At 41.0% G+C, this 27241-nt stretch overlaps 2 protein-coding genes across 2 annotated transcripts in view; both read right to left on the reverse strand.

Moving 5' to 3' along the window:
- Positions 1 to 3033: 3033 nt before the first annotated feature.
- On the reverse strand, positions 3034 to 6013 carry LOC120719846 (ADP-ribosylation factor 6-like). The gene is made up of 2 exons (XM_040009381.1): positions 4441 to 6013; positions 3034 to 3852 (listed from the first exon to the last, which is right to left on the reverse strand). The coding sequence occupies exons 1-2, from the start codon at positions 4753 to 4755 to the stop codon at positions 3544 to 3546; spliced, it is 624 nt and encodes a 207-aa protein (XP_039865315.1). The 5' UTR covers positions 4756 to 6013; the 3' UTR covers positions 3034 to 3543.
- Positions 6014 to 6131: 118 nt separating this feature from the next.
- The window catches only part of ppm1lb (protein phosphatase, Mg2+/Mn2+ dependent, 1Lb), a 53229-nt gene continuing 32119 nt past the window's right edge, over positions 6132 to 27241 (reverse strand). Inside the window, exons 2-4 of the mRNA XM_040009341.1 lie at positions 19360 to 19576; positions 10315 to 10476; positions 6132 to 8268 (exon numbers count right to left, since the gene is read on the reverse strand). Of these exons, the coding sequence (XP_039865275.1) occupies positions 7928 to 8268; positions 10315 to 10476; positions 19360 to 19576 (720 nt within the window). The 3' untranslated portion in view covers positions 6132 to 7927. The remainder of the gene's footprint in view (positions 8269 to 10314; positions 10477 to 19359; positions 19577 to 27241) is intronic.

Genomic DNA, 27241 nt, shown 5'->3' on the forward strand with positions numbered 1-27241 from the left:
AGGGCTTTAAAAATTGTGAAGGAGGGCAAACATTTTTCACTTTTAACATAATTTTCATAACTTTTACAGCTTTTTCTACTATTGAAGACCTCCTCAAGGCCAATTATACTATGCCAAAGTAACTGAGTAATAGATCAGCTTTTTTTACTATATGTATTAAAGAAATGTTGATGAATGAATGGATGTATACACATTTACAAAGACGTAATTTTTAAATTACAAATGAAATGAGATACCAGAACTTTTCTCATAATTTTACACATTAATTTGTTACAATTTAAGCCCAAAGTGTCGTACTGACAGATTTTTCTGTTACTACAGCAGCACTTCTTTGTTATGTAGAAAACCTGAGACGTGTTACTGAAATTGTAGTTGCTTTTCTTATAGTTAATGTCTCAGGGGATTAAATATGTAGTTAATCTTACATTAAACTTAAAGTTAAAGGGGAGTTTCTCCTGTCTGTACTGTGAAAAAGTATTTGGCACACTTACATGTTTCAGATTGTCCATTTTCTTCTGCTTAACTGGTATAAAATAAACTACCACAGCTATGCAGATGACACACAAATATATATCACAATGTCACCAGGAGACCGAGGCCCTGTACAGGCTCTTGGTAAATGCATTGAGGAAATTAATGACTGGCTGTGCCACAATTTTCTCCAGCTAAACAAAAACAAAACTGAAGTAATAGTCTTTGGCGCCAAAGAAAAACGATTACAGGTCACCAGAGAACTTCAATCTATACACCTAAAAACCACCAACCAGGCGAGAAATTTGGGTGTAGTGATGGATGCAGACCTAAACTTAGAAAAACACATTAAGACAATAACAAAGTCAGCTTACTATCACCTCAAGAATATTTCAAGGATAAAAGACCTGATGTCTCAACAGGACATGGAAAAACTAGTCCATGCATTCATCTTTAGTAGGCTTGATTACTGTAACAGCATCTTTACAGGTCTACCTAAAAAATCAGTCAGACAACTACAGCTCATTCAGAACTCGGCTGCTCGAGTCCTCACTAAGACCAAAAAAGTGGACCACATCAGTCCAGCTCTGAGGTCTTTACACTGGCTGCCTGTCCGTCAGAGGATAGACTTTAAAGTTCTGATGCTGGTCTATAAAGCTCTGAATGGTTTAGGACCAAAATACATCAATGACCTCCTGACCCAGTATGAACCTTACAGATCCCTCAGGTCATCTGGATCCGGTCTTTTATCAGTTCCCAGAGTCAGAACCAGACACGGAGAAGCTGCATTCAGCTTTTATGCTCCTTATATCTGGAACAAACTCCCAGAAAGCCTCAGATCAGCTGAAACACTCAGTTTATTTAAATCCAGGTTGAAGACTCACCTATTCTCAGCTGCATTTGAATAAAGCACCAAATCCACACTTTTAAGCTTAAATTTCAAAACTTACATTTAACTACTGATTTTATCTACTGTTCTGATTTTATCTGTTTTGATTTTATATACCGGTTTGTTTGTTTGTTAATTAGTTTGTTTGTTTGCTTGTTTTAATCAATTTTAAATCATGCTTTTTATTTGTTTTTGTTTCTAATGTCTCTGTAAAGCACTTTGAATCACCTTGTTGTTGAATTGTGCTATACAAATAAACTTGCCTTGCCTTGCCTTGCCTAGGGTCATGAATTCAGGGTTATGAGAGACAGGGTACACACTGGACAGAGAAACACTCACATTAACACCTACAGTCAGTTTAAAATCACCAACCCTACATGCATGTCTTTGGACTGTGGGTGGAAGCCACAGGCAGGATTCAAACCCACGACCTTCTTGCTGTAAAGTAATACCCATGTTTCAGATCATCAAACAATTTTAATATTAGTTAAACATAACCTGAGTAAATACAAAATGCAGTTTTAAAATGATGATTTCTTTTATTGAGGAAACAAAGCTATCCAGAGCTACTTGGCCCTGTGTGAAAGAGTAATTGCTCTCTAACCCTAATAACTGGTTATGCCACCTTTGGCACCAAGAACTGCACTCAAGTGTTTGTGATAACTGGCAGTGAGTGTTTCACATCACTGTGGAGGAATTTTGGCCCCCACTTCTTTGCAGAATTGTTTTAATTCAACCACATTTGACCACTTTGACTATAAATGGCGTGTTTAGGGTCACGCACAAGCACCTCAAACTGAATAAAGTCTGGACTTTATCATTCAAAGCCCAAACCACAAAATAATTGCCAGAAAATTGAGATTTTTTTTGAAAATGAAACGTTTATTGAAACTTCTGACAATTAAAAAAACTCTAAATTTTAATATTAATTTGTATATATGTCTTTTAATTTGTAATTTTTTAAATGTTGTTTTTTTGTTTATTTTGTTTGGTTTGGTTTTTTTTTTTTCTTGCTTAAAAATGTGTTGTGCAATTTATTTGACCTTTTCAGGGGGGAAATGTCATACTGATGTTGAAGAATCTTCAAAAACTCCCAAAAAACATGAATCAAATATTATAGAAGAGGCTTTAGAGGGTTAAGTACTGTCACTTGGTCTGGATAAGTGTGGTCAAATCAGGCCCACAGGCCGACTGGAGCCATGATAAAGATCAGGAATAACTCCAGAAATTAAGACAAGCACTGAAAAGCCAGCTCAACAGTAGGAATAAGATCCAAGCTATCAGTCCTTCAACACCCAGCTCTGACCCAGGACAGAGATGTCACTGATGTCAAGACATAAAAACTCACAGAGATCTCCACCCAAAGTCCAGCACCCTGAGGCTCTATGAGCAACCGAGAGAGGGAGGGCGAGGATTAGTCCATGAGGTAACACGGAGCATCTGTTTGCTTGTGACGTGTAAACTAGGAGGAGGAAGCTTTGGAGGATTTCATTTCAATCATTTCAATTATTTTACATTCCCTGAATGCAACAAGTTTGAACAAATTACAATTAACAAAAAACTTGTTGTGAACACATCCTGAAAGGCAAAACCAAGGAGGCTATTCCTGCTGTCATTGGCTACCCTAACATGCTCATTTTGCAGTACTGCAGTACCACTTTTCCACAAACCTGCCTGATTCAAATACTTTTATTTAATTAGAAAAAAATACAGGACAAATGAAAATACACAATTCAAACCTTAGATATACAGTAGATATGATTTGTATTCACATTTGTGTCCCTGAAGATAATCTACCACTAACTCTGAATATTGTAATATTGTGACAATAACAATAACACAAATAACAGATTAAAAGATAAACAAGTTAAGTGCACAGCTGAGGCGAGAAAACTTGCACTACCACCAACCGCTATCAGCTTTTTTACGTATTATCAGGCTAAATATTTGCCTATGACAGCTTGAGACTGTTTTCCCATAATCTGCTAATCCAAGATTTTTCACAGAATACTAGTGGTCTGCAGTCACAGTCTGAGGACACTCTGCCCTCAGTGTGATACGCATTCTTATCTCTGACTATTGCACTCTGACTGTGACTCAGGCCGTTCAGTGATGTGTTGCAGAGGCAGGCAGGGGGAAATCCTGCACGGCGCATGAATAAAACTAAAGAAAGTCTTCATCCATCAGCTGCCGCAGAGCAAGGATTGTTTCATAGCCGTGACACTGAAGCCTTTAGACCTCATCTTCACCTTAATATCCTCTTGAGTCCGTTTCAGTGGGGTCTTCATGAGATACACTATCCTCCTGAAACCTTCCTCGAGTCCCATCCCAGTTGTGGCTGAGCACGGCTGGATGTACCAGGCCCTGCCTTCGCACACTTTTCTCAAATCAAGTTTCAGGCAAAGCTCCTCTGGGCTCAGAGCTCCGGGTAGGTCCTGTTTGTTGGCGAGGACCAAGAGAGGAACCTCCCTGAGACTCTCGTACCTCAGAACCTGGTAAGCAGAGAACACAGTGAGGGCCGGCACTACAAACTTTTTAGAAAAGCCTGAATTTTGTGCTTGCTTCCAGGTTTACTATAACTATATGGTTTACGACACATTAAAATTAAAAATAGACTATCTTAGCATTTATTATGCATTTATCAACAATTAGAAGGTTTTTTGTGAAGACTTTAAACTGATAATCCTAATGACCTCTTAATACCTTTAACATATGAACACATTAAAAACCACCCTCTTACAACTATATTATAATTATAATGCGTGATAGATAATTTATTAAAGATATAAACAGGAACACAAAATAAAGCACCTGTAAGATTAATTTGCATGTTTTATTGTTTTGTCCACAAAAACAATCCCTTCAAATTACCTCATCAGAAGTTTAAATACAGTGCCTTGAAGTTTCTTGAGTTGCTAGATTCAAAACTAGTTGCAGTGCCACAAATCCCTGCTCATAAATACCCTACATGCTTTCAACATTTCCCCTTTTGAAGGCAGTTTTGGAAACAGATTTGTAGCATCAAAGCCTGCACAGTGAAGGTGCATGCTCAACAATAAAATATTCGTTGGTTTATTTACCCGATGGAGTTCCTTGCGGGCCTCGTCCAACCGTTTCAGGTCCCTGCTATCCACCACAAACACCACTCCAGCTGTGTCGGTATAGTGATGCCTCCAGTGGGGCCTCATCTTTTTCTGGCCCCCGACGTCCCACACAATCAGTGCCGGGCTGCTCCTGTCCGTCTCCAGTGTCTCCACATTGAAACCCACAGTGGGCACTGTCACCACACTCTCGTTGTACTTCAGCTTGTAAAGCAGCGTGGTCTTTCCTGATCCATCCAGGCCCAGCATCAGGACTTGTGCTTGTTTCTGATGCTTGGATCCGTGAATACCCATGTCCTAAGAATGCAGTCCGTGTCTGTGGAGCTTTCTCTCTTTGTGCAACTGTGTAAACTACGCTGAGTGCACTCAGTGTGTCTGCTGTCTTATGAAGAACGAGTAATCCCTCCCCTCTGTTGTGTCCAGATTCCTTCTGGCCTTGCGTAGCTTTCAGTAAAGCTATTTATATGTGAACTGACGGTGCAGCTGAGTGGGGCAGCATGCAGTTCTCTGGTTACCAAAGCACAGTCAGTGGAGTCACATCACACCTGCCCCGGATCATCATACACACCAGCAGCAAGGAAGTCCATGTTTGGCACAACGGGGAAGATTGTGTTACCTCCTGGCTGGCTGGTCACTGCTGGCCTCATACCAGTGACATCACAGCTAAAGTTTGATAGCCGTAGCAGATGGGCAAATTTTGTCTAACGTGTTTGGTCAAAGTGCAGCTTCCAGAAGCCTCTGAGCCAATCTCAAAATGTAACATTAATCTCAAATACATTTGCCTCTAATTAAACAGAGTCCTGTTTTTATTAGTGAATACAAAAAGGATTAACTACACAATTTACTTGTCATATTTAATTACCAGTGATTCTGGATACTTATTATTGGATCTCCTGACTGCATTTTAGGTTTCATGTCACTGTTTGTTGCAGCTCTTTACAGACCTTTTATCTGGCTGTCAGGTTTAATTGGTGTAATCAACTGTGGACTTGTTTATAATGTCAGCAGCAGAATGAACTGACCCGCGCTAACAAAACCACAAATGCCAACTTATGTTAATTAACATCTTCAGATATCCTCCAGCAGGTGGAATAAACAGACTCAAATCTAAAACTTTGAAAAGTCAGAGATCATCAGTTGATTTTGCCACAGCTTCTTTTTAAATAATGAAAATAAGGCACAAAATAGAATTTGATCACATTTTAGTATGATGAGTGTTGATAGTACACCTCATTTATTTGAAATTCATCCAGGGACCCAGACTTTCTTGTCATTTTTTAAAGTGGCCTTCAGCAACAGTTCTCCAGGTTTTCTGAAGATCTTCCAAAGAGATCTTAAAAAAATAAATCTGAGGAAACAGGAGAAGCGGAGGGCAAAAGAAGTGGCAGGTCTAATAAAAACTGTAGCAGATGAACAGTATCTGTCCTTAAGAAACAGAAAAAAAATAAGCAAAGACCTGAAACAGGAACTGAGAGAATCATCTGATCTGTAAGTCGATCCAGCTACGCTTCACTGAAGCCTCACCAGATATGGTCTGCATTTAACCCGGTGCTGCTGTTTCTCATTTATTTTTACAAAGAAATAAGAGGTGGTTCAAGACTTTTGCACAGTACTGTAACCTACATCTGTACAGAATACATTAAAATAATAAACTCCACACACAATAATGATGCGATCTTTTATCGTTTTAATCTTACCTTTGTGATTTACACCTTAAAATTTCTGAATTTTCTCTTTTTTACAGTTTATGAAATCCAACAAAAACAAGTACAAATGCCACACAAACATCCCGTAACATACATTAGAGGAAAAATGTGAACTGAAAAAAGCACAGACAGTTTCATTGGGTATATATCTCTGAAGTGAAACAGCTCAGGTAACAGGCGCCCCGCTGTGTTAAACATTGGAGGAGTGATACACGAGGACAGTATGTACATTCATCTTACAATTTGTCTCTCGGAGACATGTTTTCATCATTGCTTTTCCACATTTGATTTAAGGAGGGATGACGCTGAGGTCGTGCACTGTGCGCCGTGTGGTCGACTGCGTTACATCGAAAAACCGAGAAGTCGTGTTGGCAGCGGACTCGATAACAGGATATGAACAGCTAGAAAATAAGGCAACGATAACTGATCTCATTCAAAGGCTCGTTAAGATTAAGTTCAGAGTAAATCAAAAGCGATTAGATTCAGATCCACGACTTTTGCCTTAGTGAGATGAGACGCTGTGAAAAGATGAAAACATAACTGTATGCTGTCGGTTTAAGTTCATCAGGTAGACTGTAATAAATGATGATGTAACAAAAGTCACATAAAGGAAGAGGATGTCAATATCTGTGAAATAAGTCTTTTAAAGGGTGTAATATAAAATCCTACATAACATAATGCTTAAAACTGCCATTTATTATTATGATAGAACCGTTTACCTTCTTCATACCACTCCAGGTGAGCGGTCAGCTATTATATGAGATAACACATTAACCTTTTTGAATTAAAACTTAGCAGTTAGTCATAATGAGATGTTACTTTGTTGTTACTCCAAACATTTAATTACACTTTGACAAGCTACAATATTATCCAACAGTTATTACATTATTAGTAGTTACACATCCTGATGAGTTGGGCCAGAAAAAAGCAGGAGAGGAGGTCAAACGTGAGGGTGAAACGCTTCGGTGGAACAGAAACTCTTAGCGATCGTTTTAATTAGAGACACATTAGAAAACGGGGCAACTCAAGCCAAAACATGAAGGTTTCCCCACATCCAGCAAGTGTGATGTAACAAAGTGGTAAGTGCTATTGCTGTACAGTATGAGCAGTAACGTGTTTTCATTTGTGTTGGTCGTGTAGAAAACCCGCCACCGTGCTGAACAACACATTTCTTAATCGATAAACACAGACAAGGTGGAAGAAAGAATTTGGAGGTCACGGAGACAGTGAGGGAAAGACATAGTTTGGAAATTACTGGAAACATCATGCTGTCATTTAAAAGGGACATTACAATGGGGCAACGAATCAGATGTTAGTGTCAGACATGTGTGCAAGTTCATCACAAAGAGACATCAATGACTGTCACCTCTCTCACACACACACACACACACACACACACACACACACACACACACACACACACACACACACACACACACACACACAGGATCACAGCCGCACCCACAGCTGCACAAAGCTTAATCAGATTATTTGCATAACAGTGATCCAGCTCGCTTTACGGTGCCTCAGAGATATGGCTAAGACTAAGTGAAGGACATTTTTATTGGGTCACTTTTATCGCAAAGTAAAGTGGGCGAGGGGGGGCATGACGGGGTGGGGGTCGGATGCACTGAGGGACAAACTGCTGTAAATATATGTGATAGAAATAGTTCTCGCTCAAAAAGCGCTTATTTCATCTTAAGTATATTCTTATTTATATTCAGACACAAAATAGATACTGTGCGCAGAAGACGTGCGGTCTACTTTTCGCTGGCCTTGCCTTTGAACTTGACCACCATGACAGTGATGTTGTCAGGGCAACCGCGGTAGAAGGACTGAAGGACGATGCTCTTGGCGCCAAAGTGCGGCTCGTCCAGTCGTTCCCTGATGAAGCGAACCGCCTCCTCGTTGCTGAAGGTGTCCCACAGGCCGTCCGACGCCAGGATCATGAACTCGGGCTGCAGCTTGTTCAGGTCGAAGGACATGACGTCGGGATCGGGAATGACCACGTTGAGGTTTTTCAGAGGGTAATCGCCCAGAGAGCGGGACATGGCCAGGATGCCCTGGACGCGCCACGAGCCATTGAAACTGATGAAACCGCCTGAGGATGTGTGGGTGGGATATTAGAAAAAATGTAAGAAACCAGGATAATAAGACAGAAATGACAAAAACAAAGGTGGGAGGAGACACACGTGTATAGCTGTATAGCTACTTAACCATTAAAATGTAAAATATTCTGACAGATTAAATGACAGGATGTTTCATCAACTAAGAAATGACATCAAAACGCAAACATGGCTCTTTGCCACTGACCCAGTGCAGCACTGTTTTTGTTAGAAACATTTAAATTCATTTCACATCCTGCATGTACAGCTGTGAGTTCACTATGGCTTCCACAGATATGCAGACAGGGAATTATACTGGAAATTACTGGATACTAGGCCATGAAGACTTCCGAATTTGCAGTGAGCAAGGCCATAAGCAGGATGTTAAAAAAGTACCGAGGTTAAAAGTTCAGGCCATGGCTATAAAAAAATCGAATTATGTGTAACTCTGACTAATAAAAAAGGTCCAAAATTCCCGCAAAAATTCCCAGAAAAAGCAGAGGACTTGGTCTCTCTGTCCTCGCTTTAGCAGCCACTGATTCTTCAGCTGCTGTGAGGTATTAAAAGTTAAGCATTTATTGTTATATTTGTATTCAAATAGCCCATGAATTGTGTTTTTTTCCCCATTAATTTCAGTATTTTAGCATCATTACTGCTGACAGCATGTTACACTAACCCTCAGGAGGCACCAAACTCACTGTGGACCATTTATGGATAATTCAGCAGCTAAATGAGCTTGTTTGGCTCATGACGCTTTATTACATCTTTTCTTTTTGTTGTTGATGTTATAATAGAAAAATTTCGCCCGTTTTTTTCCTCTCTAGTCTCAGTCTTTTATCTTTTTTGTCTCTTGGTGCAGTCACCGTCCTTTTTTGTTAATAAAAATGTAAAAATCCCAGCAAGGTTTAAGTTTATGATTAAATACAAATTGGTTATCATTTCCCAGCAAAATATAAAGGAATGAGGACAAGTTCAAGACTTTTCCACAGAACAGCACAGACTGTTAAGAATATACCTAATTAATATTATTATAAAGCTTTAATATAAATGTAAACATATTTTATTATTAGTGAGCAAATTTTAGGGGAAAAGGCCTCTGATTTACTGTGTTTTGTATTTTTTTAAATAAATTAGTCTTAAATCTTAAATGTCAATTTGCTGTTCGGTACTTGATTTATTATTGAGGAGTTAAAAATATTTTTATTTCTATGTTTTTATTTAAAAGTGACAGTGCAGTTTGACGTAGTTCCAGTGCAGAGCATTAAACAGTTTACAGTTTATAATTGTTGCTAATTTCCTGCCCTTGTCCCTTGTTGGGCTTTTACATCGACAATGCACAGGCAAGGTTTACAGCATTCACGTAAATTTACTTTTCTATTATCAGACCATAAATTTACTCAGCCAGATGCTCCATAATGCAAAGAGATCATCAGCTCTCCTCAGGAGAGTGCCGGCGTTTTAAGGCTGGTGTTGGAGTAAAAGCTCTTCAGAAGAGATCAGTACAACAGTCATTCTGCACATCACAGTTTATGATTGAAGCTTTGGGTGCACTTCTCACTAAAGGCTGCTAAAAAACTGTAGGAAATTTCTCCACTGAAAACATGCTTCTCTTATCAGTCAACAAAATCTTTCATCTTCAGTACCAAATTGGACCATTAGATGGCGATAGTGGGCTATCCTTCTGCCGATCACACTGACTAATCTGGAAATTTGCCATCAAACTCTCCTCAAGCAGAGAGTATGCAGATTGGGTTGGAGGGAGAATTGCGCCTACGATTACACCTTAAACACTGAACACCGTCTGGCTGGTTTTGATAACATGCTGCTTTAGAAGCAGATAGTGTTATCAGTCAGTAGGTTTTGATGTCAGCCTGAGACTGAGATGTATGAGGGGGGAGGACTGTGCAATGGCTTTTAGCTTTGATCATAAGAAGACTCATTTCATGCTTTCATAGCAACAATGTGAGTTTGGATGCTCTTTTTTGTTGCTCTGAATATAATGAGAACTGCGTATGGGTCTGGATCGCAGCTCATTTTCTCACCGGCCTTCTTGATCCTCTTACGCTCCTTGAGCTGGTAAGGTTTGTGGTCGTGCGATAGAGGAATGGCATTGCCGTCTTTATCGCAAAGAACTCCGCGTGAGTCTCCAACATTAGCCACTGTCAGCTCCTTATCAGACAGCAGGGCCACCAGACATGTAGTTCCTGAAACAGAGGAGGGGAAGGGTAGAGGAGAAGCAAGGAGATGATAATCACGGTAGCTGGACATGAATTTCATAGCAGTCCATCAAACAGCTGCTGAGATATTTCTGTCTTTACCAGAGTGATGAAGAAACAGCATTCATGTGGTTCAAAAATACCATGCTGTTATTAATCAGTGTTTATTAAAAACAATGTGACAGCTGATAAATTTATGTCAGCTCATTATATCCCCAATTCTTAAACCTTAGTATGTGTGATTGAAAACTTGATCCAGTGACAGACACACAATCAAAGGAGCTTGCAAAGAAAAGCGTCTGGACTTCTTTAAGTTACTTGAAGACGTTTCACCTCTAATCCGAGAAGCTTCTTCAGTTCTAAGGTCAAATGGTGGACCTTAGAACTGAACTCTCCACCATTTGACCTCAGAACTGAAGAAGCTTCTCGGATGAGAGGTGAAACGTCTTCAAGTAACTTAAAGAAGTCCAGACGCTTTTCTTTGCAAGCTCCTTTGACTACGATGACCTGGATGACTGAGAACCTTCACAGACACAGACACACAATGTTTTACAGTACAGTATAAAAACACAGCGCTCTTCCAAGACACGCACGTCCGTCCTGCGTAACGGCAAACACGTGAAGCCACGTGCAAACAATTCAAACGCTCTTTGACGCAACTTCTCTTTCTTCCACTCTTTTTCTCCTTCCTCTCTTTGTTTAGCTTCCCAGCCAGGCAGAACAGTGTATGTACTCAGGATCTGAGGCCTATTGTATGAGATCCAAAGTCCTGTAGAGAAAGAACAGATCTGCCTGTTTGGCCATCTGCTCACACCGAGCAAAGACAAAAGTGGACAGAGAGAGAGAGGGACACAGGAAAGAGGGAAAAGAAAGTTCTGGACCACCCGGACAGCGAGAGAGGGGGTAGAGTCAAGTCACAGTCAGGATTTTAGGGTAGAAAAATGCCAAAAGAGACAAAAAAGGGCTAAAAACTAAGCAGGTTTAAATGCCACTACAAGTATGTGGATGACCTACTAACATTTCAAACTTTTCTTTTAAGTTTCACATATTTGTGCCGATGCTGACTGAAAATGTATGTTTCAGCTGTTTCTCATTGAACCCGATGGAATAAATCTCTTCTCCATGAAGGCTTCTTCCATCAGTTTGCAGTTATTCTGTCCCAGACCTGACGCAGTCGCTTGGTGAGCAATGAAACGGTAAAGAAAAGGCTGCAGTGCATGATGCAGATGAAATAAAACAAGTGTGAGATGGGCATAGAGCTGGAGGACAGAGACAATTCCTCAGCAGGACAGTGATTTTATTATTCCCCTTTGAGGAAAGATTTGGGGTGAAACTGGAGGCGGAAAGTAACTAGTCTGAAGTGAAGTGAAGTGAAAATTGATGCCGCTTAATTGTAAATCTCACAGACCTTGTGAAAAATCTATTTCTATTAGTTTCACCACGTTATGCATCCCTAATCCTTGTGCCTATAGCTGTCACTGCACTGTGCCATGCTGTCCAGCTAATTATCCTTATCTAGTTCCCATGGTGATAGAGATAATGGACTGAGGTCCCTTCCTAGCACACCCTTCCCCAATTAGCCCAGCCTCTCAGTGCACACATTCAGCATTCCCTATTAAAATGGCACCATGGCCCATATGCACCCTGTGCTCATGCTAATTATGGGCTTAGCTTGGCCAGGCACACCTTCAACACTCCAATACCATTAACATCTTAACCCCAGTTAGTCTCTCACTTCAATTTGCAACACTGCACTAATTCACTCTTTCAGTTAGCAAACTCTGACGGGCTCTATTTATGCTCTCAAATACATCTGGAGAGTTCAGTCTAAGTGTATCCACAGCACCCGAATGGATTTATGCACTTAGCCAACCTGCTTGGCATTTAGGTGAAAAATGTGGGGTCAGGACTGCCACCACCGCGCTCGCCCTACCTCGCGGTCTTCTTCAAAGCCTTTCTAAAAACACTACCTGCCCATTAGCACATCCACAGTAATTTTATCCCTTAAGAGCTGCCATCCTGCCTTACTTCCTTGGACTTGAACTGTTAACATTTAGAGCAGTATATTATTTTTAGAAAGTGGATCATTTCGACCTGCTTTATAAAGTAAGAGCAACACTCTGGATTTGCATATCACGCCTCTCAGACCGTCTCAGCTTTTTATTTTCATTCCATTCATTTTTTTTTCACCCCTAAATAACTACAGCAGCTTCCTCGGGGTCAGTCCCAGCCTTTCTGGAGCCCTGTGTAAGATTTAGCTTTGGCTTTAGTGTGCAAAGCCGAACCAACCTATCATTTCTCCACTCTCTCGTTCTTGGCAAAATAGGAGAGTAGCAGAAGATTTGATTTAACTGGGCTATGACCATATCTATTCTAGTTAGTCTAGTTCAGGGAGTTTGGTTGTCAAAGTCAAACCTTAATCTGCTTTAACATTCCTCCCCTAAAGCTGGAATGCATGCTTAATATAAACAGCACAAACAGAGGTATTCAATTCACTTCAATGTTATTTACATAGCTCCAAATCAAAACAGCATTCGCCTCAAGCCGCTTTATTTTGTAAGGTAAAAACCTTGCAAAAATACAGTGAAAATCCCCATGATCGAGCAAGCACTTTGGCGACAGTGGGAAGGAAAAACACCCTCTTAACAGCAAGAAGTTGAGGGTAAGGGGAGGAAAATGCTCTCCTTTCTTGGTCAAAACCCAGTGGCCACCTTACCCTCCACGCAATTTATCTGCCCAAACTTCAGTTTCGCGTCCAGCAGAAATGAGTAGAAGCCAGCAAAGCCTTCTTCTCTCTAAGGCTGCACTCTCACATTAATTCATCTTTATACAACTTGTGTAGTAGACCTCGAGACCTGAATGTTGGTAGAGTTAACCTTTAATATAATTAATCTTCCAGTTTCTTTTCCCTTCCCACAAACAAGAGGGTGCAGAAAAAATAAAAAGCTTAACGCCCCGAGGACTTACAGACCTTAACAACTCTTTTAGAAATAACATCAATCTTGCAAAGACTTAAAACTTGAATTCTAAGGTGAGAGCGAATTCCTCTCACACACACACACACACACACACACACACACACACACACACACACACACACACACACACACACACACACACACACACACTTTTTTCAATCTATCCAAAGGTTGTACAGTCCTTCAGTGGGCAGCAGCTACTTTAAAAAGTCTCCATGGTGAGTTCAGGACAACGGAGGTGCAACTGTGACGTATGTCTGACGTTGGAGCCCATCAAACGTGTTCGATACTAGCTTTCTTCAGTGTTAAGCTGATGTTACAGCTTTTCCTACCATTCAGTCTGTTTTTAAATACTTACAAACTGATCAGTCATAATCTATTCCTCCCTTTGACCACAACAGAAAGAGGAATGCTTGAGGTCTGCTCCTAAATTACATCACGTATTACTGGAGGATTCCTCTGAATCTGCTGTAAAGAGACTGGAAGCATGAAGAGAGGGCTTATATGATGGCATGCTCTGAGGCTCATTTGCAAAAAGTTGACTTTTTAAAATGAAGGGATGGTATTCTACCTCAGCTTCAACACTGCCAGTTGAAAAAAGCCACTAATTTTATCAGGCCTTTCAGAGCCCTTAGGGCCCTCTCTTAAGTTATCTAGAGAGAATTGTTCTGACTTCGATGTTGGTAACATCTGAATATCTAATACCCTATAAATAATCCATTCACATAAGGATTTTTGTTTGTTTTTCCTCTTTATACAGATATATAATGTTGTGACTGGGTGTGACAAAGTGGAGTAGCAGTTGCAATGCTCTCCATTTTTTCCCCGGGTTTGTTTGTGTAAGCGTTTTGTTGCCGGCAAATCAAACATTCTGCAAATTAAGGCAAATACTCAGTTACGTTTCTTTATATTTTATTATGTTACAGATTAAGTCATTTGTTCATACTTACTTTGTTTTTCTTTTCAGTCTTCATGAAATTAAGTTCACTGTGAATAAATTGCTCACCTTTGGAAACCTGAAATGTCTGCGTAGTCTGCTTCCCTACCACCTTCCTTGACGTTCGAGTCTGACTACTTCACACTGGGCAATTATTCAATAAAAGATATTGTTGGCCAAAAAAAGCTGATGTCACATCAACCAGTGTAAACTACTTTTCTCTAGCCTGAACATTTATAAAACCTTATACTGGAAAAAGGTTTTAATCTTTGTTGTGTCCTATTCTCACTTTATTTACCTAATCCCAGAAATAATGTTCTCCATTCTTTAAAACACCACAGACTGATGTGCAGCCACCAAATATCCATCAGTTTCAGGTCACAGGGTAGGCATTGATGACATGCTCGAAAGCGCCTTCACAGTGATTAGTTGGGATCATAACACCCTGCTGGCCTTCATAGTTACTGGCACCAAAATTCAAACTGTTTCTTCTTCTGCCCCATAAACAAAGTGGCTGCAGAGTTTGAAACAAACTGCTGCAAGCTGACTTTGTTTGAACAAACATTTAGTTAAAGTGCGTTTTAAAGTAACAACAGCCATCAGTCATACTTAGTCAGCTGTAACTGTTTTCTGTTTAAGTAGCAGCACAGACACAGTCAGGAGGCTGAGTTTTGTCTGATTATGATCAAAAATAATTTATAAGAGCCGACATTTTCGAACAACTTCAACAACCACTCTAGCTGTAGTATTAGGTGGTAGCAGACCGAGTTCATGGTCAGATTTTGATCATAACACCATAGCTCAAATGATCTTTTCAAACCATTCCACTTTGATCAACTGAGTAAATTTGAGCAAATTACTGCATTCAAGCCTGGGTGGTCTCTATCGATGGTGATGTGTAGTTAGATTTCTGGGGAGGTGCACGTCAGGTTACGGCCTAGGTTTGACAACCTTAAATATGACACGCTTATTTGACTTTTTGTTATTGCAAATAAATACATTTAATTAAAAAACTTTCAAAAGGATGTAATGAAAAAGCAACTGACCTCACTTTATATATGTAACTGGCATTATTAAAAGAAAAAAAAGGACTGGATCTGCCACAGTTTACACAGCCTCGTTCCACACGCACTGTAGGAGAAGGGTTTAAAAAAAACTGCACCAAACACATTTGGTATAAACAAATATTTGCCTGAAGGGGAATATGTGGCACACAGAACATACTAAAATTAAATGATTAATGGCAATAAAGAAACACAAAAACATACGCATGAGAGCAAAAACACAACGAGTAGTGCCTCACTAAGTGGAGCTTCATTTTTGAGAGATTTGAAGATGAAAATTAATAAAGACCGGTGACCTCCGGGAACCCTTACAGTGTCTCTTAGAGGTCAGAAACCAGAGAGGATGTGAACAAAATGATGCCGTGTAGGCTGAGGTTGGTACATGAATGTTTAATTTCTGCTGTGCAAAAAAGTTAATTTGTTTTTGTTATGCATATTTTCATCTTCCTAGAGACAGACTATGGTGCACGTAATATTTCTGCACAAATTTAAATCTTACATTCCCAACCTAAATAGTTTTTTAATAGAATAGACAGACGCCTTTATTATTTTTTTTAAGATGACATGGCTAACGGGTCAGCGTGGCCTCTGCTGACTGCAGATTATTGGACGAAAGCAAAACAGTCCATTTTTCTGTTGTTGCATGCAGACATGTCACCCAGCCACATAAAGATTGGTACAAGCAGAATACCATACAGCATTAAGGAGACTGTTTCCATAATAGACTCTAAGCTCCTGGGCACTGCATCAAAGTCCCATCTTCCTTATCTTTCTTTGAGGCGCTTGTGTTCGCTGATAAACAACACAGGGATGAATGAACAGGGGGATAAATCTGATACGCTGTTGTCCTGGGGACGGGGAGCTGAATTGAGAGTGTGTATCTCTATTCTGCCTCACTCCCTCCCCTGCTAGCTCAATTTAGGCCCCCCGATTACTACAGAAAGCAGGGAGCTGCGCGCCCTAAACGATGCGATTGTGGAATCAGATACAAGGACAAGAATGCACAATTACCTGATCAGCAGATTCCCCCGAGACGCCTGCAAGAAAGCCACAACAAATGCCACAGCAAATTCAATCCCTGAACTAGACAACACAGGAGCCCATTTATTGTAATGGAGATTGCAAGTTTATCTAGAAGCATCATGTCAGTCTGTCTCACTGTGCTGTCCAAAAAGAAGGATGGGGCATAAGAAAAAGATACGAGCAGATGGATGTGTGGAAAGTATCTTTAAAACTCAATGCAACAGGTCCACTTAAGAACAGAAGAAGGCAGCGGGATCAGGAGAGGAGATTTACTTTTGGCCCCTTTTGGGAGTGACAGATCAGAAAGCCGATGATTATCTCCAGATGGAGAGGCAGCAAAGGAGGTGGAGGATAAAGCATCGAAGAGCAGGTGACTTCAGCTGCAAAACCAAACCTTCGAGAAGGAAGGATCAGCTGTCTTCAGACTGAAAGCTCCAACTCTGTTTTTAATTGACCTCGTTAACATCTGTGGGATTATAATATTATTTTATGCCATGTTATACCCCTAATTAAAGATTGTGAATTATTATGTAGTTTTAGTTTGCATTATTCTCCTGAATTAGAAGAAGGTGATAACTATTGCATTTGTTAAACTGATTTGCATTACATTAGACTGCTGATTTATTGTGAATGAATGATATTGTTTTATGATGCATTATACTGCTGAGTTATAAGAAATACTGTTCGCAGAAAGTCATCGCCTTATTTGTCTGATTAGAAGAGAACAGAACATACTGGAGTTTTCTGCCCCATCTCAGCAGGAGCAGATAAACAGGGAGCCAAGGTCGTAGCTTAGGCGCTGTGTGAGAGAAAGAATGTGAATGTTTAGGCTTTTATGATTAGGTGGGGGCCACTAGAGGCTATAAGAGTTTGATCAATGCTCCACCATTTTGAGATCTGATGCTGTCTGCGTACGGTGTCCATCTCCCACGCGTGTGATCATTAAAATCATTGTTTGACTCAACCCGGCCGGACCAGTGTTGTTCTTTTGGCTTTTCCTCTTGTATCCATCCCCAATATTTGAATCCGTAACACATCCTTTGTCACATGTCAAGCATTCACAGAAGGATGTGAGGCTTTCTCAGGGGCTCTTTCATACCCGTGACTGCCTCGCCACCTTAGATGTGATTCACATGTCACTGTTGATGCAGGTTTTCATTTAGCCTCCAAGCTTTCTCTTTACCCTCATGTCATCGGTGGAATGAGAGAATTCCCACGTGCTATAACTAATTTTTCACAGATTTGACCTTCATTCCTGCTCGTTACAGAAAGAGTAAACTCGCCATAAAATAAAGGATTATATTTCATATTCCACAGCATGTCTAGGGCTTACAGTTAACATGCATGTTACACAGGTGTGGGTGCCGGAGGTGTTGAAATGATGAAAAATTCACCTGATTACATCACAGAAGGTTGGCGAGTATGGAGTGTGTGTATTAGCTACGCACGCATTAATTGCTTTGTCTGCTCGGCCTTGATTACCGTTTAAATGGATTTTGCTTTAATTGCGGAAACAAAAGCAGGTAATTCAGCTGCATCTGGAAGGCAGATCTGTCTGAATCAGCACTGCAGCAGGCGGCGGTGAAACTGTATGTAGTCACCGCATCGCTAAAATAACTGAAGACCTGAGAACACGGCAACATGATGATCACCACCCCCAAAAATGTACACAAAAACACCCCCCCCCCAAAACCCACTTCAAAAGAGCACGTCTCAAGTGACAGCTGACCTCACAGGTCTATTACAAGTGAGAGGCTCAGCCCTTGAACTGTGATGCATGGTTACAATTATTAATTAAGGCCACGTGTTTTTTTTTCTTCTTGCCCCATGTGAGTTCTTTACAGCTGCTTTCAGTAACTTTGCAATTAACTGCACTTGAAGAAAATCGTCCATACAAACAAAGCTTTGCAGTTACAACTCTGAAGACAGATTCTGTAAATAAAGACCTACTCGAGACTCCTTCCTCCTGCATTTACTCTCTCACCTTCACTTTAACCGGGGCACTGGAAGGAAAACTGACCTTCCCACAGAAATGCTGAATTGTTGAGGTTGCAGAAAGTCACTGCAGTGAGACCAGGAAATAATCTTACGATCCATATTTAAACTCTCTTGACTTTGTGTTCAATAATCCAATAAAGGCAGCACAGAAGGAAGACTTGCTATGAAACTCAAACAAAATCACTCATGTTCATGAATATGTCCACATCGTTCTCCTCCTTCTCCTCCTCTTTCCTGAGGTTGTTCAGCTGCACTTAGATTGGACTTTGCCATCGACCCTTTGTGTGTCTTTCTGTTTTGTATTTGTTGTTCTCGTTTTATTCTGCCTGTGGTACTGGGCTTCCATTTCCCTATACTGTATAGCTTTAACCAATAAATAAAAAAACCAAAAGAAAACACACTTCCAACACATGAATCCACTCCTCTGAGCCTTTTCCTACCTCTTTCTATCCATCACTCTCTCTCTCTCTCTCTTGCATTACCACTCTCTCCTTGCATGCCTCCCGAGATAATTACTACAAGCCTTGTGAAGATCAACTTGTATTTAAACAGCTGAATAAGCAAGGCCTTGGGGTGCTGACAGTCACTATTCAACAACCGTCAAATGAAATAGTGGAGAAGAAAATAATTTGTGTGCAGCATTACAGGGGACACTGCAGCAAAACACCTTTTGCTTCCATCTTGTGTTATCTGTATGCTCTTTAGTTTTGTGGTTGCACGTGTAGGCGGAAATACTGTATGCGTGTATTTTGATAGTTGCTAGCTACCGAACAAATGTAGCATCTAAACAACAACAACAAAAAAGGGCAGAAAGTTGGCATATTTGCAGAACGTATCATGTGTGAAGTTACGTGAACGGGCAAATACGCACCTGCTTCATTGTAAGCGGCAGAGAGCTTTTCCAGCATTTGTCTGTCCAGCGTCAGTATCTGCTGCTCCAGGATGGAGGGGTAGGAGAGGCTTATCCTCTCCCTTTTTTCATCTTTCTCCTTGTCTTTTTCCCTGTCTCGCTCTTTCTCCCGTTCATAGGTCAGTAGCTGCTGGCGCAGAGCCTCTGGCAGGTGGGTCTTAGCAAACTCAGCAGCAGCCTGATAATGGAGAGCAGAGGGAGACAAGTAGAATTAGATGACTGCAGATAAAAAAAAAAAAAAATTAGGTGCTAGAAGAGAATAAATTCTGACATGTTGATGAGGGTGCTTTTCTTTTAATTGGTTATGTTTAAGCAGAAGCATAGGATGCGTAGGTCTCCATTTTCAAATGCATGGAACACTTAAGGGTTATAATGAGCAGAGGTGATTTATCATTTTTCAGCACTAAAGGCAGCTTCTCAGTTCTGAGGATATATATACACTTAAGGTTTAGGAAAATCAAACAAATGGTGACTTTAATTTATTTACATATACATTTTCCATGTAATTTTGTTACATGCGTTACAATGTAATCATTGTAACAAATCAAATTTACTAGACTGGTATACATTCAGTTTATTTTAAGCACATTTTCCTCACTGATTAATTATTTGAATAAATAAATCTTTGACTTTGTATATTTTAGTTGCACTTTGCACAAAATTATGGCTTCGTGTTTATTGAGGGTAGAGAATCCTTTTTTTTCTGAGCGCCATAACTTCTTCTGTGTATTCAGTTTAGGTTGGCCAATAAATCTAACATATGCATTTGTTTGCATGAACTCAGAACCCAGGAACAAGAAGCAGAGTTATTCACAGTTGGGGGATCAGACAAGGTGGAGAAATGCTAGCATACCTCAGTGGAAAATATCCCAAAACTGCCAACTGGCACATCTAACACTCACAGATTAGCATCTTTTATCTCATTTGTTAAATCCTTACAAAACCCAGAATGTAAAAACAAGATGTTGAGGCCATGTGGAGTGATACATGGTGGAACTATTTTTTGCCAGCAGCTCCCCAGAGTTTTGTCATCATGTTAAGATTTAAAGCTGCCTTACCAGCAATAAAGTAAATAAGCTGATTTCCCAACATGTCCCAAAAACTTTTCCTATTTTGGAGACAGAATTGCAAGTGCAGTAAGTACAGATACGTACACGGTGACTTTGGCGGGCTGGAGTAGCAGTAACCCGCTTGTTCTTTCGGTTTTGCTGAAGCAGATAAATCACAGATAAACAGAGATAAAGAAAAAAAAAGTGCACCGCCAATCAAGTGTACACAGGCTAATGCTGTGGGATTGAGCTGAGCTAGAGAAACTTTATCCTCACCACTATCTATTTTACTCTAAGGACATCAACAGATTCTGTACAGATTCCCATCGCAGGTCCAGAGCAAATAATGCCTGTCTCCTCAGGCCCGGGCTTCAGAGAAAGCAGGCCAAGCCAAGGTCATGAGGTACAAATGTCAGATAATATACTGCTAACTTGCTTCTGGTCTGCATGATCCCAGATTCATAAAGCTCATATTTCATATGTGGTTTCCCCTCCTAACACTTGCGGTGATTGAAGAGCAGTCAATTAAGAAAACAGAACGAGGGAAAAGGATTGCAATTTCCTGGCATTGGATATAATGATTAGAGGTCGTATGACAGAGAAGCTCAGATGAACCTGATGTCTCGAGTGCTCATACACTGTCCCCATTTAGCTCTCTCTTCTATCCATACCTCCCTCTCTTTCACTCTCCATCTATATCTCATTCTGCTCTGGGAAATTGCTTTCAAGGACTTAGATAACACTGCCTCCTCTGCTTTTTCTCTACACATGAAAACAATTCTTCCACTCCTCTCTTGTTATATCTTGTCAGCATAGTTGAAGCTTTGCTCTGCAAGCTCTGTCAATCCACCCCTATCTTCTCCAATGAAACCAAAACACTGTTATTCATGTGTGGATGTGCATGAATCTGTCTTTCATTTTCCATTTCCCACAGTCACTTCGCTCTACTCCCAAAGTGAGGTTCATTCCAAAATCACCATGAATATTTTCTGAGAACAATCCCTGATGACATACTCTCATCCCGTGGCTAGCATGAAGGGGGTAGGAGTCACAAACCGAGTTCAAAGGTCAAACATAGAACAGGAAGTCTTTTGTCAGCTTGGGTTACGCTAAGTCAATTAGTGTGCAGTTTAATTGTTTGTCTGCCAGTCCTTAACAAAGCACTGGGGCCACAAACCGTTTCTCCAGCTACATTCCTTTTAACTATTTAACTGCATGTGCACATGCACCAGTCAGTGCGTGCAGGGAAGCCAAGACTTGATTATCTGATCCACAATGGCACATCTGATGCCAGCTTAGTGGATAAAGGGAGAAAAGGTTGGATGGGTGTAGAGCAGGGTGAGGATAGAGACTACTGGAACAGAATAAAAAAGACAAGAATCAAGAATAACAAAACACAAGGGAACAAAATTAAGAATGAGAACAGCAAACAGCATAAGAGCACAGAAGGAATGCAGGGAGGGCTAAAAAAAAATAAGAGGGTGGAGTCAGAATAAATGAAGTAAACAGAGCTGGCTATCTGAGGTTGTTTTCATAGCTGGGAGAGACAGAGAGAGAGAGAGAGGGAGAGAGGGCAAAAACTAAAATTATAAGAAAATTAGAAACTAAAAGTGGGAGGTGATGAAGATGATGAGTTTATGAAAAAGTGAATGAACAAGTGGTATAAAGGCCTGTTTCAGATAGAAAACACTCACGATCAGTAAAATTATAATTTTTAATTGTGCATTATTTAAAGCTACGTGACTCATGTCGCTGAACTGCTAAATCTTTTGGCATGTGTGCACTGAGATGTGTTTCCTTGTGTATTTTCCTTGATCCTACAGCTAAATGAACTGATTAATGTGCATTTTTGCTGAAAATGGCTCTGAATGGAGAGTGAGCTGCCTTGGGCAACATTTACTTTTAAGGGAACAGTATTGTACTTTGTATATATTCATGTTGTTTTATTTGTTCTATTTAAACACACTTTAAGGAGTTTGAGATTAAAATTATATTTGTTGCAATCCCCTTTTACCTTTCTTAAAGCAAGAATTCATTAAAGATCGATCAGATGATGATGCTCATGTTGAGAGATGACCAGAAATCTCAACTGAATTGCTTCCTCTGAGAAATACCACCTGAGCATTCGCATTTCCATCGTGTGCAGGGCCTGTTCGTGCTTGGCGGTGGCTGGCCGACACTCCGATCCATACAGGGCAACTGGGCGGATTACAGTCTTGTAAATCTTCGCCTTGAGATGGTCTGGCATCGATCCCAAGTACTTGAATTGGTCGGGCTTCTTCAGGTCGTCGTGTTAATGGTGCCATCAGTTTGGGGGCCAGCTTCCATGTACTCTGTCTTCTTGATGTTGAGTCTCAAACCATGATCGGCCAGGTCTTCCATTGCTGAGTGTGCTGTTGCAGCTCACTTCTAGATTGATCCGCTAGGAATACGTCGTCGGCATATAAGAGTGACCATGGGTGAGGTTGTTGGAGATCAGCGGTCACGGTGTCCATGCATAGTATAAACAGAAGAGGCAAAAGTGCCGAGCCTTGGTGTACACCTACGTTGATAGTGAAGGGTAGCACCCCCACAGGGCACCTGATGACGCTGGTGACATTTGTGTATAGTAGTTTGATCCCGTTGACATAAGCTTCTGGGGCTCCATGAGAACGTAGGGCATGCCAAATAAGATCGTGTGGTACTCTGTCGAACGCCTTCTCCAGGTCAAGGAAGGCCATGTGGACTGTCGATTTCTTCTCCCGGTGTTTCTCCACAAGCAGCCTTGCAGCATGAATGGCGTCAGTAGTGCCAGACCCCTTGACAAAACCGCACTGGTTTGCCATGATGGTGGAGATTTGCCTTAGGCGGGCATCCAGGATCCGCTCAAAGATCTTCATAGCATGGCACAGGAGGCGTATTGGGTGGTAGTTGGTGCAGTCGGCCACGTTGCCTTTGGCTTTCCAGATTGGGACTGTGATTCTGGTGCTCCAGGGCGTTGGGGGTTTGCCTTCCTGGGTGATAGCATTGAATAGTGTGTTGAGGGCAGCGCGCCCCGCGAACCAAGGAGCTTCCAGGCTTCAGCAGGGATATTGTCTGGGCCAGGTGCTTTCCCATTCTTCATTTTCTTTATGGCATCTTTGACCTCTGCTGGTGTATTCGGTGGTTCTGGGCCATGGATGGGTACGGTGCTGAGGATTGGGGGGTGTGGAAATTCTTGGTTGCTCGCTCCAGCGATTGAGGATGGCGGGCGGGTCGCGCAGGACTTGCTGATTCGAATCTTTGACGCGTTACACCTGACGATGGCCTGTGTGGAGCGATGCCGGCTGTTGACCAGACGATAAATTTTGTTCGCTCCTCCAGGGGTATCAAGGTCGTGGTACAGCTGGTTGTAATGCGCCGCCTTTGCCACTGCTTTCTTCGCTTTCGCCTTCAGGATCTTGTGCCGTTTGTAGTCCTTGTCGTGTCTGGACTGGTGCCACTTCTTCAGCGCGGACTTCTTCTCTTTCATGGAAATTTGGACTTCTGGGTTCCACCACCATATTTGCTTGTAAATAAAGCGCTTTTCCTGGCTTGCTCTTCCCCAGGACGCTTCTCGGATTTGGTTGGCTATATTGTTCCAGGTGGCCTCCACTGGCTGGTTTGGGTCAATGTCAAGAGCGGTTGCACCCAGCGGCACCACGAGGTCCCGCTTGTATTTGGGCGCACGCCACCACTTGATCTTCTCATCGGTGCTGGTTCTTACCTGTCGCCGTTGGCCAACGTCGAGCCTATGATGAGGAGCCAATGTTGGGTCCTCGTCAATCAAAGTTGCTAAAAATGTTTTCGCCTGATAATGAACTTCAGTATTTGATAAATAAAACAGTCTCTGAATGAAAGTATTGATTTGTTAACAAATGTGTCCAGATAGAATTTTTGCACTGCTAAAAATGATCATTATAACTGTGAGTCCCGACATCAGTCATGGTGGTGCAGAGCATCACACACGGCTCTCCTTCTGCTTCGTGCATTAAGAGAGCACAAAGCTATACGTCTATACACAAACACACCTTCATGTGTCAGCAGGGCCACCTACACACTGCGCATCATCCACCCTGTTACCCAAACACTCCCTCCTGACTGCAACAGTGAGCCTCTCCGATGCACAGTCCACCAGAAATAGTCAGACCTTCCATCCATTATATCACGAGGCTGCCCAAAAATGAGGGAAGTCATCAGAGTTTTCCTGTAGAATCACCCTGAGGGAGACTCATAACCCAAGAAGAGAAATCTCTTTTTCTGACAGATCAAGTAGGCAGATGGAGAGAAGAAGAAGAAGAAAGGGAATGAAGGGGGAGAGGCTGAGAAGCAGTGTGAGAACCATTCATTAGCATCACTCAAGCACATCATTAAAGAGAGGGGAGAGAAAGAGAGCAAGGAAGAGGGGGAGCATGGGAGACTCCAGCTTTAAGACGGAACCTGTGATAAGTGACAGAAAACCATCAAAGTGGTATAATAAAAGCAAAAGCAGCGGGAACTAAAAAAGTCTGGAAAAAGGGATCCAGAATATTTTCCTTTGTTGTTTTTATTTCCAATTTGAATCTTTTTAAATTACAGTCATAAAACATGTCATAGAGGAGATAACGACAGTGATCAAAGGTCCAATCTGACTATAGTAAGCAATGACTATAAAATGTTCATCAATCTAGTTCTATGGACACTGCAAAGGATATAACTTATGTTTAGCGTAAATCAATGAATAATTCAAAGGATTTAATTAAAGGGAGAAAGGAGGGCTTGCTGCTGAGTGGGACTGCAGAGGTGTAACATGTTTCTCCTCAGAATGACATTGCGGAGCTCAGTCGGTCCACAGGGTCTAGAAGAGCATGAGCATGAAGGTCTAATTTCATGACTTCACACCAGAGCTTTGTATGTGCTGAAGGCTTGCCAAGTATACTGTAGGATGTGAGTGTGTGTGTGTGTGTGTGTGTGTGTGTTAGTTTGGTATGACATTGTCTCTGTAACAAAAAAAGAAGCTCTTTTGTACTTGCACAGAGTCATCATTTGAAAAGTTGAAACAGGAAAACAATTTCACTGCAAGATCCATTTAGGAGCCTTTTGGAGCTCAGTCAAGACAAAGTTCCTAAGTGCTCTGATAAACTCCCGTGTGATACAAGCAGAAGCTGTTAAATGGACTTTGTGGTTTGCTATTTATAAGCCTGTTTTTCTGCACTTTAATGCACTAACGTTAAGGCTTTATGCTCAGACGTGAGCTTAGATGTGTTTGGCAAAGACTAAAATTAAATAAAACTAAATCATACACTTGATTCTACTCATAGGCTATTTATTAAAGATGTACACAGCCATCATGACATTACCCACTGGCTCGTAAAGTCTAGTTTGGAAGCTTCGAGCTCAGCCTTTAGGCATGTGGGCATCTTGGTGTTTCAACGCCAGATGTCATCAAAAAGAGGTGGATCAGGCTGAGAAACCAAAGAGGACTCTTATGGAGGTCATGGTACGCTCATTCTAAAAGAAAACCCCAGTTTATCCTCATTTTTAGCTCTTCTGGAGGTGAGCATGACACTAGTGAATAAAATCATAAACTCATGAGGAAAGAGTTAAGGGAGTCAAGAGCTGCTTTTTCAAAGATTTCTATACAATCAGACTTCTTTTTGCAACCACACGAGTCACCCTGTGGTTCCACATTGACTTCAATTTTTAGACCCTGAAGCTACCTTCATCTTCTCTATACAGCAGGCATGTCAAAATCATTTTACACTGTGGGGCACATGCAGCCCACTTTGATCTTGAGTGGGCCAGCCAAGTGAAACTCCTCTTTCCACTCCATCAGTGTAAAGAAGTTTAACTACACTTAATCCCTGAGACATCTTTGTATTAGAAAAAGAAGTGCAATTTCAACAGCTCTCAGTTTTTCCGCCAAACAGTGAAATGTTTGGCGGAAATGTTGGGCTTAAATTGTAAGACTTAAATGTGTAATATTTCAACAACAATACCTAGGCTGCCCTTTAATTAAAAAAAAAGCAAGAGAATATGAATATGTCCCTTTGTTTGTTTGTTTGTTTGTTTGTTTTTTAAACTGTGAACCCGCAAAAATCCCCCCATAAATTTCTATAGTAGATAGTGAGAAAAGGAAGGTTTCTGTTTCTGTCATTTAATTGTTTATCTTTTACTTTGGTATAATATGAAAGGCCATGTGGGACGTCTTTATTAGCAGGAAAAGGTGTAAAACTTAAAAAAAGTGCAAAATTTATGCCTTCCCTCATATTTCCCATAGCTGTCCTGTGATCCAGATTGGAGTCTTTGCTGGGCCGATTTTGGCCCCTGGGCTTTATGTTTAACACCTGTGATATACAGTCAATGTTTCTACTGCTCAGTAGCTTTCTAACTTTAATCACATCACATTTTTTCTTCTATCAGAACATCTATTGATTCACCTCACTTATCTACACTGGATCCATTTGACTTGTTTTACCATAACAGCCATCTGCTGAATCCCATGAGATGTGATTGTTGAAATAATCATTATCCTGTAACAGCTTTTTCTACCGCAGCTGCGATATTAATCTAGAAAGAAAGGAGTGGTAAGTAAGGGCAGGGAATCTATTGAAAAGCTATCGTAAACCTGAGTATTACAACTCAATAACTTGCTTCCTGTGCGGTGTGAGCCTGGGGCCAGACTGGAAGTGTTTGTGTGGCCTTGAAAACACACCCTTGTGCCCAACACACAGACTTTTGCCCGGACCAAAAAATCTGAAACCATTCCACTCTTCCAGCCGTTAAATCTCTCCCAAAACCACAACAAACATCCTGAG

Source organism: Simochromis diagramma, unplaced genomic scaffold, assembly GCF_900408965.1.
Source record: "Simochromis diagramma unplaced genomic scaffold, fSimDia1.1 OVJJ01000344.1, whole genome shotgun sequence".
Lineage (NCBI taxonomy): Eukaryota > Metazoa > Chordata > Actinopteri > Cichliformes > Cichlidae > Simochromis > Simochromis diagramma.